This window comes from Equus asinus, chromosome 6 (genome assembly GCF_041296235.1).
Source record: "Equus asinus isolate D_3611 breed Donkey chromosome 6, EquAss-T2T_v2, whole genome shotgun sequence".
In the NCBI taxonomy this organism is placed as follows: Eukaryota; Metazoa; Chordata; class Mammalia; order Perissodactyla; family Equidae; genus Equus; species Equus asinus.
The window spans coordinates 80191403-80205287 of record NC_091795.1 but is presented as its reverse complement, the minus strand read 5'-3'; the positions used below and the strand labels follow the sequence as shown (position 1 = coordinate 80205287).

At 48.5% G+C, this 13885-nt stretch overlaps 1 protein-coding gene across 3 annotated transcripts; it reads left to right on the top strand.

Moving 5' to 3' along the window:
• The first annotated feature begins 161 nt into the window (after positions 1-161).
• On the top strand, positions 162-13127 carry DNAJC5G (DnaJ heat shock protein family (Hsp40) member C5 gamma). Of its 3 annotated transcripts, none has more exons than XM_070512402.1 (6): positions 162-296; positions 10357-10472; positions 10779-10992; positions 11189-11333; positions 11852-11919; positions 12118-13127. In XM_070512402.1, exons 2-5 carry the CDS (start codon positions 10360-10362, stop codon positions 11899-11901), a joined length of 522 nt encoding a protein of 173 aa, XP_070368503.1. In that variant the 5' UTR covers positions 162-296; positions 10357-10359; the 3' UTR covers positions 11902-11919; positions 12118-13127. The 3 variants fall into 3 exon arrangements, with proteins under 3 accessions (XP_070368503.1, XP_070368502.1, XP_070368504.1); XM_070512401.1 differs by lacking the exon at positions 162-296 and adding an exon at positions 612-795; XM_070512403.1 differs by lacking the exon at positions 162-296 and adding an exon at positions 9418-9540.
• Positions 13128-13885: the final 758 nt, after the last annotated feature.

The window sequence follows — 13885 nt, the reverse complement described above, 5'->3', positions numbered from 1 at the left end:
CAAAAAGCTTCCTGCTCTCCTTCAATCCATTATTATCCCTATTTTTCTGATGAGTAAACTGAGTCCCAGAGGAAGAAGTGTCTAGGGTCATGCAGCCGGTGACTAAAGGGCTGGGCCTGGAACCCCATCCTCTTTCCTTTCTCGGTTCAGGGAGCCGCACTGGCGACTGAAGAGAGTGCGAGCCGAAGTCTTGTCGCTCAGAGGCTGGGGCAGCCAGAGGAGAGAGGAGCGGCACCACCTCTCCGGGGGCACAAGCCAGTGCTCTTGGAGGGAGCCTGCGGTCAGCTTGTCAGCAGGTGATTCCTTACCCCCGAACCTGTAGCACCTTCCCGGGCATTACTTCATTTTAACTAAAGTCCAGGGGAAGGAGTGACTTACAGCAAAGTCGGTGGGCGAGCCTGGAGTCGAAGCTTCAAATGCTCAATGCTCTCTGCCCCTCACGCCTGCCGCCACTGTAGAATGAAAGCTGGGTGGGGATCGGATGGTGCACTCCAAGCTGCGACACTCTGAAAGTAGTCAGGAGGAAAGGAAAGAGTGAGCATGGATGAGGAGGCGCGGAGGGTAGGAGTGGTTAGTGAGCCCAGGTAAGAAACCCATCAACCGCACCCTTCAGAACACACTGGGCGTCCTGAATTTAAGGTTCCAGGGATAGACTATCGGCCCCAACATTATAATGCCAAACAATGAGACCGTGAGTGCGTTTCCAAAAGAAAAAAAAAATACAAAACCCGGAGCACGTGCCAGATAGAGTGGTTGGAAGTGATGGGGTTAACCCGGGAGAGCTTCGCGGAGGAGGTAAGGCTTGAACGGATTAGGCAAGCTGGGCGGCGGGCTGGCTGTTCCGGCGGGGGAGAGTGCGGCTGGTGCCAAGGTTTGCGGGCGGCGAGTGCGAAGAGACCGTACTGCGCCGGGGAACGGTGCGCAACGGAAGCGCGAAGGGGTCTGCGCGCGCCCTGGGCGCCGCGCCTCCACCCACGCCGCGCCCCAGGCCCGCGCCAGCCTTTCCTTGGCGCCCTGCCTGCCACTCCTCGCCGACGGCCCAGCCCAAAGCCCACGCGGGGCAAGGGAGTGCGGTGGAGGTGGCTTTCTCTCTCCAACCTCCCCTATAGGCATGGGGCCTCAGTTCCCTCTCAGGTCATAGGGGAGCAAACTGAGGTGGCGAGAGGGGAAGCTACCAGGCAAGGTCATCTTGTGGTCCGCGTCAGAGCTGGGATGGAGCTCATGTCCTCGCCCGCTATGCCAGGGCCCCAGGCACATCTCGCCTGGCGCCGTCGGTTTTCGAAGCTCCGCACCAGAGCTGGGGCTTCCCTAATTCTGAGATCCTTGGAGCTGGGACGCAGAGGGGCCACCGCGCATTCCAGGGTTCGGATGCGGTAGCCTCGCCCCAAGCGTCCAGGGCGGGCGAGCTCGAGAATGGAAAGAAACTGCGGGGTCCCATGCGGGGAAGGGGGTTCCAGGCACACCTCAACCGATGACAACAGGGGACACGATAACAACAATGGCTTCCTCTGGGATTCCCTTCCAGAGCAGCCCACAGCGCGCGGACAGCAGCCCCGGGTGCCCGGGAGGGGGCGCAGACGCTGGCACGTGCCCGCCCGCCACAGGGCGGGGAGCCAGCAGGTGGGGACAGGAAAGGGGCGTCAGAGCAGACGGATTACAGGGCTGCCCTCCGCCGCGGCTCCCTGGGTATGTCGGCCCTTGGAACGTGCCGCCTCCGGAAACCAAGGGCACCGGCTGGGAGAATACCAACAGTTGCCTTTGCTTGGATTTGTATGCAAGAAAAGCCTAGGAGTGAAAAAGACTGCTTGCACGTGTTTCTCAAAGAGCCATCAAGCGGCCTTACGAAATCTTTGCAAAGGGTCCTCCTGAATTCCAGGCCTGAGGAAGGCATTCTGCAGGTGGATCTGACCTAGGAAGATTATGCAGGTGTTAGAAGGACAGCTTAGGACTGGTGCCTGTAGGGAATTGTAGTCTTGTAAGAACTATTCATTCAACATTTGCTGAACACTAACTTCCTGACATGAACCTTACCAAGGAAACTGGGGATTCCTGGTGAACAAAATAGACTTGTTCCCTCCCCGCCCCCCCCCCCCCCCCCCCCCCCCCCCCCCCCGGCTTTAACTTGATTGCAAGAGATTTCTGTTCTGCAGTCTTTTGTTACTGATTTACAGAGCAGAGGGTGGCAGAGCAGGTCAGAAGGGAGTTTCAGGGGGACCTAGGCTGGACCAGTTCATATTGGAAGAGGAGAACAAACCCTCGTGCTGAGGTCAGGATTTAGGCCAGGCTAGAGATCCTGAGATCAAGACTTGGAATCCAAGCATTGGGCAAGGATTAACATTTGAAAGGTCCAAACCAGGCTAAGGGGTCTGTGCCCCAGGGGGCCCAACTTCTACTCCCCTCTCTGCTCAGGTGTTACCTGCAGGGAGCCTCTCCTGACTGCCCTCTGGCTGGCTTAAGTGCCCCTCCCTGGTGCTCTCAAGGCCCATTGTGTTTATGTGATTTTAGCACTTACCACATTGTAACAAGGAAGTGGTTTCCTTCTTTGTCTCCTCAGGAGAGTACATGCTCCCTGAAGACAGGAATGCTCTTTCTCATCACCGAGTCCCCAGCGCCCCCTAGTAGCTCACACATAGTCCTAGATAAAGCCATCCCACAAAGGAGGAGCTGTTTGTCAGAATGGAAGCGGCATGGAGGAAGTAGGATTTTAGTTGGAGATGGAGAGGATGAGGGAAGGCTGTAGCTTAAATGTCTACCTCCCTGACTTTACGCTTCTTTTTCTTCCTTAGTACTTATCATATGGTAATTAAATTATTTGGGAATTACTTGTTTCCTCACTTGGCTTCCAAGATACCATAAGTTTTCCTCCTACTTCACTGACTGCTTATTTTCAGTCTCCTTTGCTGGCTCCTCCTCATTTTCTCAACCTTTTAATGCTGGAGCAGCCACGGGCTTGGTCATCCTCCTCTCTTACCTTCCAGCACTCACTCTCATGGAGACATCCAGTCTCAAGGCTTTAAATACTATCTAGAAGCAGCAGAAAGCAGTGGTTGTTGAAGCCGGATAATGGGGACATGGGCGATCTTGTACTATTCTATTTTTAAATGTGTTTGAAATTTTCTATTTAAAAAAACTTAAAAAATAAATGGTATTTATATGATGATGAGTCCAAGATCTCTCACTTGGAGCTCCAAACTCACATATGAAACATCACCTTGATCTCTCCTCTGTAACGTCTAATAGGCATCTCAAGCTTCCTTAGTCTAAACTGAGCTCCCCTCCATCACCCCCATCCCAAAACTTCTCTTTCAGCAGTTCTCCCACATCAGAACATATAACTCCATCCTTCCATTTGCTCAGGCCAGAAACCTTAGAGTCATCCTGGACTCCGCTATTTCCACCCCACATCCAATCTGTCAGCAAATCCTGCTGTCGCCCTTGTCCAAACCACCATCATCTGTCTTCTTGATTACTATAGTAGCCTCCTAGGTTGTCTTCCTTTTCCTACCCTTATTTCCCTGCAGTCTATTCTCAATCCAGTGGCCAGGCAACATAGGCCAGATTTCAGCACTCCCCATCTCACTGTCAGCCAAAGGCCCTCCAATGGCTGGCAAAGCCCTACACAGTCTAGTCCCCTCTGATCTCATGTCATACTACTCCCACCTCACTCCTCAGCCACTCTGGCCTTCGTGCGGGTCCTACAATACACCAGGCACACTCCCAGCCCAGGGCCTTTGCATTTCCTTATCTCTCTACCTGTAAGACACTCTGCCAGATGGCTTCATGACTGACCTAAGGACCTGCTTCAGGTTTTGATCAAAATAGCAACTTCGCAGGCCCTCTCTACTTATCCTTTTGAAAAATGCAATCTTTCCTCAAAAATTCTCTATCTCCAGCCCCTGATTTATGTTTCTCCATAGCCATTATTACCACCTAACATACTATACATTTTACTTTTTTTGTTTACTGTCTATTTCCTCCCACCAGAATGTAAGCTCCATGATGGCAGACATTTTTGTCTGTTTTGTATGCTGCTGTATCCCCAGCACCTAGAACAGTGTCTGGCACATGACAGCACCCAATAAATATTTGTTGAAGATATTAATGAATGTCTGTGTTCCATAGTAGGCTATAATCTATTAGAGCAGAAAAAGAGTTCGACCGATTATCATTGTATCCAAGGTACTAGGCATAGAGCAGTGCTCAATAGATATCTGTTGAGTAAGTGAATTGATTCATGAAAAGGACAATTCATGAAGGGAAATGGTGTGAGAGCAATGGGATAGAGGTGAGAAAAAACAGGAATATTTAGGGGGAAAAGACCACCCTGATTGTCATGGAAGGTTCACTTTAGGGCAACAGTAAACTGAGTTTGGAGAGATAAGTTGGTATCAAGTTGCAGAGTTCATTGCTGGATTTAAAAGGTTATTTTGCATCCTGTAGGCTATGAGCCAAGGAGAGGTAATGATGGAAGCGCTGCTTTGCACACATTGATCTGGTAGCAGTATCCAGGACAAAACTGACAGTAGGAAGAACAGTTAGAAGACTAGGACAACAGTCAGTGTGATATGGAAATCCTTTAACTGGGGGGCTTCAAGGCTGTGGGAGCCGAAAAGAAGGGACAGTTGAAAGAGGCATCTTGAGAAAAAAAAAAAAGACTTTTTGGCTTAAATTTGGGGGAAATAATGAGTCCACAGCCCAGTGATATTTGGGTTTTGAGCATCATCATTATCTTGGAAATAGTCATAACATTAACCTAAATAGAGAACCCAAGAGGAGCCACCAGTTTGGGGGCAAGATTATGAGTTCAGATTTTAGAGTGCAGTTTTGAGGCAATAGGAGGCTGGCATGTGGATGACACTAAGCTGACTCTAGAAGCATTGTTGTGACAGATGAAGCCATGGGCATAGCTTGGATCTCTCAAGAAGAGAGAGGGTACAAGCAGAAGCTTAAAGACTACACCATATAGAATATCCACAGTCAGGAGGTGAAGGAAGGAAGAGGAGCCAGCGAGGAGGACAGGAAACTGGCTGGAGACGTAGGAGGAGAACCAGCAACATGAAAAGATGTGAAATTGGTGGAGTTGAACAGAAAGGAGAGAAATGATTAAAGGCCCAAAGCCTCTTCCCGAAACATAGCCTGGTATTTGTCACTTTATTTAGACACACTGCCTGATATTCTACCAATTGTTCCTTTCGTGGTAGTAGGAATAAGACGGTGAGGCTATCAATAGTCTTTCTCACTATAAGCTGAATTACAGTGTTTTCATCAGACTGTTTTCCACCTAACCCTTAATGATGTGATCATTTCATGGAGGTAATAGTTTTTATTAGAAATGTTAAAAGGAGAGAAGTAAGAGGTAATTTTGGAGTCCTGACTGCTTGGAGAGGACTGCTGGGATATTCTGGATAGCCAGAGGGCAACATGAGGACATTGGGTAGAGGAACAAGAAAATGGGATTCTAAGAGGCAGGGAGAAGGATGTAGAAAGAGGATGGAAGGATACCAATGACAATTTGCAAATCTTATTAGAGGAAGGATCCTGATTTTTCCCTTCTTCCCAGGGACAAAATAAAAAGCAAATTCTCTCTTTCCAAAATTGGGACGAGACAAGATAGAAAGAATGATGATGATGATTATAATGACATAGCACTTACCATGTGCAAAGCACTGTTCAAATTAAATATTTAATCCTCTTAACAATCCTCAGAGGTAGACCCTATTATCTCCACTTTACAGCGGAGGCAGGTGTGCCAGTTAGCCTGCCCCTAGGTCTGCAGAGTCTGGGGATGCAGGTCAGAGAGGACAGGGTCATGAAGCAGCCTCTCCAGCTGGAAGCCCTCCACCTGCCACCCCGAGATGTCTGCCCCGAAGAGAACAAGCAAACTAATGGGGCCGGAGGTGGTGTTGGTCACATGTAGTATCTATGCCTTCAATTGGAGGAGGGAAAGAGGGACATTACCTGACACCCATGAAATGAAGTGACTATGAACTACAGCTAGCTCTGTCTCTAGACCTAGATTTTTTAAGTGGGAAGGGAGGTGGTGTGTATAAGGAGCAGTCATGGTGTAGACACTAAACTTGGAGTTGGAAGACTTAGGTTTGGACTTGACTGCTTGACCTTGAGTAGGTCAATCCTTCTCTCTGAGCCAAATTTTCCTCAGTTACAAAATGAAGGCATTGGATAAGAGTTAAGCCTCTGAGGTCCCTTCCAGCTTGAAAACTGTACAATTCTAGAACCTGGTGTTTGGGTATGACAAATTATGATCTCTCTCTCCCACTGCATATGTTCGAGCGCGTGATATTTTGGGTATAAATATGCCAATGTCTGCTGTCTGTATGTGTGTATTCCAGCTATATGACTAAAACTTTAGTTGTTTGTGGGCAAATAAGGGATGCTTCTTGGTTTTCTCCAAGAGAGACCAAATGGCTCTGTGAGGTAGTAAACTCTAAGATCACTGACTCAAGGTATGGCAGGAGGGCAAATGACTCCAGAAAAGGTTTTAGTCTGTAATTATTCTTTAGCAAAGTTATTTTTATTTTTTCCATTCTTTTTACAACCAAATATAATTCAGTTTTGATATCAACCCTGTGAAATGACACAGGTTTTTACAGAAGAGGAAAAAGAGACTCAGAGATTAAGTGACTTGTTCAAGATCACACAGCTTGTTAGAGCCGGAGCCAGAACTAAGATCTAGGGCTCCTGACTCCTGGCTTGTGTGTGCTTCCTATTCTGTGCTGGGTGTTAGAAGAGACCCTGTGCATAAAAAACAGAGTCAAAGGGGGTCTGTTTCTAGGTAAAGGCAAAGTGGAGAGCCTCTTTGGATGCCAGGCCACCTCGCCTGCTCTATTCCCACCTCTGCAGCCTACTGGCTGCAGTCACTTCATTCAGAGGAGAGGTTCAGAAGACCTAAAGATAATGGTTATTTCAAGGGCCACAAACTATGATTAGAATGTCAGAGGGCAATGATAAGCAGTAATAACATTCTGGAGCCTCTGCCAAGATGTGAAAGATGTTTACTAACTCTTCTCAGAGCCTAATTTGCCCTCTTTCTCTGGGCTCACTTCTTCAATAGGGCAGGGATGTGACCATACCACTTCTCAGGGCTGTGGTGAGGACCAAAGGAGATGATTAGGTAAAAGTACCTCTGAAAAGGCACACAAAAGTTTGCTCACTCATTCAACCAACCACCATTTACAGAACACCTACAATATCCCAGGAACTGTCTTAGGAACTGGAAGAAACAAGGAGCTCAGCGTCACCATTATTATCTCCCCTATGGCCTTTTTTCCCTTAAGCCCTGTGTCTCTTCTTGTCTAGTACCATATGAGGCAAGATGGGCCCTGTGGCCCTGTCGAATTCCTCAGCTAAGTGCTTTTGACCCATGGAATTCTTGCTATGTACCAACCTCTGGGCCTACCTGGAATCAGCAGAGGGCTCCCTCTGCTGTAGCTCATTCTACAAATCCTTAATTCACTCGTTGTGAGGCAGGCATGGTTCTAGATGCTGCGGATACAATGGGGAACAAACATACAAGGTCCCTGTCCTCGTGGAGTTCACTGTCTACTGGGGAAGGCAGAGCTTAAACAAATCAACATGCAAATAAATATATATTCACAAATCATGGTGAGAGTGGTGTGAGGTGGGGAGAGAGAAGTAGAACTCAATTTGGAAGGCCCCTCTGAGAAGGCACGAAGCTGAGATCCTCGAAGGATAAGAAGTGAGCCAGCAAATAGCCTGGGGAGGAGTCCTCCGGGCAGAGGGAGCAGGGTGGCCAAAGGCCCTTGACATGGGAGGGAACACGTGTCTTCAAAGATTTGACAGAAAAGCAGTGTGGCAGAGACCAGAGCAAGGAAGACAGTGGTACTTGATAGAGTTGGAGTGAGAGGCAGGGGCTGGACCACGCTGGGCCTGTAGACTGAGGTGAAGAATTCACTGTAAGTACACTTACTTCTGATGCCTTCTGCTCTCTTCCCAGTGCTAGTGAAGAAACGGCCTGGTTGTTTTACTAGTTCTACTAGGTGTCCCATGATGGTGATCTAAGTTTGGAGGTTAGAGAAATTTGGCATAGTACAAACCACCCCAAAAATTGTCAGTTTTAGCTCCTTCACTTCGGTAACTAACCTTTGAACTCACCTGCCCCAGAATCTATGAACTGGGTGGGTAATGCCAAAGATTTTCATCCCTATCCTCTACACTGATCACAGATCTACAAAGTAAAGGAATCAATTCAGTGGTGATTTTGCCTGTTGCATATGGGCTCCTTAGTTTGCTCAGATGGCCCACATCTCTTGGAGTGAAGGATTGATTTATCACCTAAAACCTGGAAGTGGAGGTAAATGTGCACAAGTAACTGTAATAAAGGGAAGAGAGGGATAAAAGCCACAAGAGGGGCAAAGAGAGAGATTACTGAAATAATAAATTCCTTCAGTTACATGTTATAGGAGCCATTGAGTGCTCCTCTGTAAAGAAAACCGATATCATGAAATGGCAAATATAAGTGGTGCAAACACTACCTCCTGTAGGAGACCACAGGAAGTGAGGCCAGGTAGAGAGAGGTGCTCTCATGCCCTGCAAGTGGGATGTAAATTGGTTAGGGATGTAAATTGGTACTTTTGGTACCTTTCTGGGAAGCAAGTTAGGAGTATGAATCAAAGGCCTCAAAAACATTTGCTTTGACCCAATAATTCCACTACCAGGAATCTACCCTAAGAAAAAAAAAGAGACATTTAAAGATTTATAGACAAGAATTTTCATTATAAGGCTATTATACCATCAAATGGTTAGAAACAATCCAATCTGGATTATATAATTACATTATGATACATACTCATGATGTAAAAGTATTTAAATCAAGTTTTTGAAAAACCATAGTGACCTTTGGACTCTGAGATATCGTTTCAAAAGAACATGCAAACTAATAATTACAATATAATAGGATAAACGCTTTGACACTGCAAGGTAGGTACAACTGGGGTAATGAAGGAAGGATTCCCAGGAATACTAACATTTGATGTAGGTCTTAAAGAATATGTAGGAGTTTCCAGGTGGAAGAGAAAGAAAGGACCAAGTGGAGACCCTTAAATTCAGAAAAAGAAGACCGGGAAGATAATACATCTCTCGAGAAAGTCTTGCAACAACCACACCTCTTATACAGCCACAGTCCGCAAGCTCATTATCATTCCGTTACTGAGTCGATGCGCCATGACGGTGATCGGGACGGGCGACCTCTCCCATGGGAGAGGACCGGATGCCTCTGGAGGCTGCGCCCAAACGTAGGCTGGAAACGATGGGTGGGGCTGAAACCGACTGTAGGCAGCCCTTGGCCGCTTGCCCCAGCAATCCCTACGCTGAGGCTTCCCGTTAGTGAAATAAGTCCCAGGGCCTCGTAGCCTCACCTCCCAGACCTTCCGGCGGCGCCAAAAAGCGACCAGAGTGTTGACGCAGCGCGCAAGCGCAGTGGGCGGCTGGACTCGGGTGAGAAGTTTCACGGCCTGATGGAGGTTGCATGAGGCCTACCGGGCTGAAGGCAGCCCCTCCGAGGTAAAGCGCCTGGCCGTGTGTGGAGTCCACGCGGAGGAGGACCTGGGGAACCCGAGCACTCTCCTCGGAGCTTGTTGCCTTGGTTCTCCGTGGCCGCACCCTCCCGAGCTCTCTCCCACTCTGGGGTTCTGCTCCCTTTTCCCTCGCTGGTCGGCCCCACGGCTGCCTCTCCCCACTTCCTTCTTCATCTCTTGAGTCATCCCTCTGTTCTCCCCACTGCCCCGGCTCTAGGGGGCAGGGGCAGGATGGTTTGAGAGGCGAGGCTGGGGGAAGAAGACAGTCTGTGGCCCAGCTGTGAGCATTGTCCTCTGTCCTGGCTTTTGGACGCTGACTTCTCTTAGGCAGCTCAGCTGCGGTCTGACTTCTTTCTCCCATGGCAACTGTGGATCCCTGATTCCTGAGCCACCTGTTAAGGGCTGGGGCGACGCTGGGCTTTCAAACCCAGCAATGAGCTTGGACAGGCCCAAGGCTGTGCTAAGTACTTAAGGTGCTAGTAGCTCTGGACAAAATCAGTTTCTTCCCATGGCGTGGACCTCCACCTGCTTACACCTCTCTAGGATGTGGGGTGTCTGGAGGTCTCTGTAGCTGAAGGACGCTGGGAAAGGTGAGGAGAAGATGTTCCTCTTTAAAATTTGAATTTGAACGTCTTTTCTGGTCACCTGCACGCTCCTGCTAGTCACAGATCCACTCACTTTGTCTTACACTTGTCCCTTTGTAGTCATTTCCCTGCCTAGCTCCTGAAGGCAAAGAGCTTCCTGTTCCTGGAAGTTCAATTCTCCGGGCCTCACCTGTAATATTTCTTCTCCTCTGACCTAGATCATGTCTCATGTGGATGAAGCAGCCCGCCGGCTGTCCAAAAGTGGGTCAACCCTCTATGCAGTGCTGGAGCTTAAGAAGGGTGCCTCACCTGAAGACGTCAAAAAGGCCTACAGGTTCACACCTCAGCCCCTCATTAAACCCCGGAATTTCCCCCCTTAAACGTTTTTCTTTCTCCCTTGCTTTCTGACCTATTTTTAAATCCCCAAGCCTTCACTTTGGGGCCAGATGGGGCCGTCCTCCTCTTCAGTGTGGTAGGGGAAGGAGTTTAGGCTTGGGCTCCTTGCCTCCATCATTTGTACCATGTCCCACGCATTCCTTCTTCACAATTTAGAGACCTTTGCCTGTCATTCATCCTAACCCTCCCTCCCCAGCCATTCCCCATCCTCTCCCCACCCTCCTTTTGGGTATTGCCTGGGTAGGAGACTGGCCTTGAAGTATCATCCAGACAAGAATCCAGGGAATGCTCAAGCAGCAGAAATATTCAAAGAGATCAACACAGCCCACGCCGTACTAAGTGACCCTAAGAAGCGGAAAATCTACGACCGGCATGGCTCATTGGGAATATATATATATGATCACTTTGGCGAAGAAGGCGTCAGATACTATTTTGTGATGAATAGTTGTTGGTTCAAGGTACACAATTCTTCCTAGTCCCTTAAGAATAAGGAAGGAGAGGCAAGCCTCCTCTTCTAGGACTGCTGACCCTCCCTTCCTAGGACAGATGTTTCCGTTGTCTCATGTTCTGGGTGCTGGGAGGATTGAGGGAGGGGAGTTTGAATGGAAATATAGAAGATCTGCTGGACTGAGGCCCTGCTTTCCTGTCTTGTAGACACTTGTCCTCCTGTGTGCTCTGCTCACTTGTTGCTGTTGCTGCTGCTGCTGCTGCTTTTGCTGTGGAGCACTCAAGCCACCACCTGAGGACGCTGCTAGGAGAAAACCCCAGCAGAATGTCCAGAGTCAACCTTCAAGGTCAGGTGAGAACTGTAGACAGGGACTGAGGTAAGAGCCGGCTTAGGAATGAAAGAAATAGTGGGGGGTGAGAGAAATGGTTGGGGGTGAATCTGTGAACCCCTAAATATGGGAGTCTCAAGTCGGTATTGGGGCAAGGTAAAGAAAGAGAAAGGGATACTCTCGGTTTCTGAGGGGCTTCTGCCACAAATTGGCAGCTTGAATGTGGTTTTGGCCTCTCATGATTGTTAAGGAAAAGGGGGTGGGAGTTAAGGTAAGGAATGGGATGAGAGAGTCTGCCTAGAAAAGGCAGTAGTTGAAGACAAGTTAGAGGATGCACCTTGTTGCGTTTCTCAAAAGGAGGGTAAAGTGTCTGAGATTATCCCCACCCTCAGACTTGACTTGAAACTGTGGGTTGACTGAAGTTCACACCAGTGCCACCTAGTGATGCTAATGTGTAACTACAAGGTAACTATTTTCTCATCAGTAGACTAAAAAATTGTTACTAAATATTTGTACTTGTGTTTTTCAAATTCCGTTATAGGAAACAAACAAAGTTCTAGAAGGCAAGATACTTATAGTGAAGATGATTAAAAGATGAAGAAGAGTAAGGTATGAAAACTGAAATGCAACAATAATTAAAGGAGGAGACAAGAATATACCCTAGCTTCAGATGAGTCGTTGGTGGAAAGTTTATATCCTTATAGTATGGACTGAAGATGTCTGTATCCTTCCCTATAGTGGGTTTGCTTTAAATTCCAGGTGACAATTCCTTCTGGTTAATAAGATGCCGACTTCTTCTGCCCCTAGGTGCCAACCCAGTGAGGGTGCCTTTTGCTGCCCAGCCCACTGGACACGTTGAAGAAAGGAGCAAGTAGCCCTGTTCTGACATTGACCCTGATTTGCCCCTCTTCTTGTAAGAATCCCAACTTCAGAAGCACTGATGGTGTCCATCCCAATGGAGATGCCATCTCTGTCCTTGATGGTGTCACTCACCCTGATGATACAGGGTCACTCAGCTACTCTTCTTTTTTAGCCCAGTTTTTTAGCCCCCATTTTAATCTGTTAGAGAGCAGCCCTCCCATCCCTACCCTTATAAGGTCTCAGGTGGTGGTGACAGACTTTTCCAGAGCATTCTTTTTCCTCTGCCTTCCTTGAGATTTGAGCCAATGTCAGCTGGTAGAGTCTCTGAGCCTCTTGGAATATCTCCACCAAGATCCTGATACCAAGCAGGGTGGATCCTGTCCCAGAACTGATGTGCCAGCTAACCCTCCTTTGTTACAACTCTGTCTACCAAACACTCTTAGCATCAGCCTCATTCCTAAGCCAGTATACCTTTCTGGGGCTCGTCTCACCTTCTTCTGGTGCCCATGCACTTGGCTTGCCAGCCTCATTTCATGCCACCATGAGTCAGCTCAAGAAAAGTCTGAATGCATTTGAGGCTTAGGGGTGGTCATGTCACCTTTAGATTCTCCCCTGTCTGCAGCTACCAGCACAGCACCCATTAGCATGAGTCCTGCGGGTCGACTGAAGTTCACGCTTCAGTGTTGCTTGCCTCCATCCTTTTTACCACATCTTAGGCAGGCTGATCACCATATATTTTGTTCTTAAAGCAGAGGCATGAAACGTGATAGGGAAAATACTGTACTTTTACAGACCCTTTCCCCACTCGTGCCTCTTGGTGCTGCCTACTTGGCATCCTCTCCACACCATTTATTTCCCATCCACCCAGGGTCAGAGCCTAGTGACCCCTCGAACTTTTCTCTCCTGACTGGGAGAAGAGCTAAGGAATGTTGGTAAATAAAAGAACTTTTGTCCAATCCAGTGCATATGTTGGGCCCAAAAAAGATAAATTGTGCCTGGGATGGGGAAAAAGTCCTGTAGGAGAAAAAGACAGAGGCGCGATGCTCCCATGTGAGGCCAGCCTGCCTTGGAGAGTAGGAGTCCAGGATGACTGCAGAGTTGGGGCAGAAGGTTCCCGGAGCCTTGTGATTATGGCTTTGTCAGTGCTCTAAAATTTCTCTGGAGACCAGTTCCCCTGGTGCCCAAAATAGGTCCCTGGCATTCAGGTCCTTTCTGCCCAGCTCGGCTTCTCTTGATTTCCTAACAAACTTAAAGTCCTTGGAGTAGCTCTGGTGATGTGGTCATGGACCAGAATCCCACACTTTCTCAGGGGCAAGCTCATGAGGTCATTCTAGGTCCTGGCACAACTGCCAGCTCTAGCCTCCTGAGCTTCTTTTCCTAGGGTGATATAAGAAAGGTCTGGGCAAGAAAAAAAATGGACCAGAAGTGTTGGACCAGAGCCTCTCTCTCTCTGGTCTCTGGTGCCATTGTTCTGAATCACAGAGGAAGAGGGCCAAGGGCACTGGCTAAGCCTTGGAGGCAGAAACTTGCACTGACAGTCCGTAAGGCTGGCAAGATCTTTCCTCCCACCCTGAACCACGTACAGTGCCTCGCGTCCAGGCCGATTTAGATTTTGTGTCACTGCCCTGGAGGAGGGGCCCGAGCCAGAGCACGGAGGTCAGGGGCTCACAGGAGTCTTCTGAGTGAGAGAGCCTGACACCTTTGCTGCCCACCT

Excerpts from the sequence above, each read along its gene's own strand:
- DNAJC5G (XM_070512401.1), top strand. The coding sequence starts at position 763 with ATGGGGTTAACCCGGGAGAGCTTCGCGGAGGAG. Across the intron at positions 10,473-10,778 it reads GACGTCAAAAAGGCCTACAG|GAGACTGGCCTTGAAGTATC; the intron begins GTTCACACCTCA and ends TTGCCTGGGTAG. Across the intron at positions 11,334-11,851 it reads GAGTCAACCTTCAAGGTCAG|GAAACAAACAAAGTTCTAGA; the intron begins GTGAGAACTGTA and ends ATTCCGTTATAG.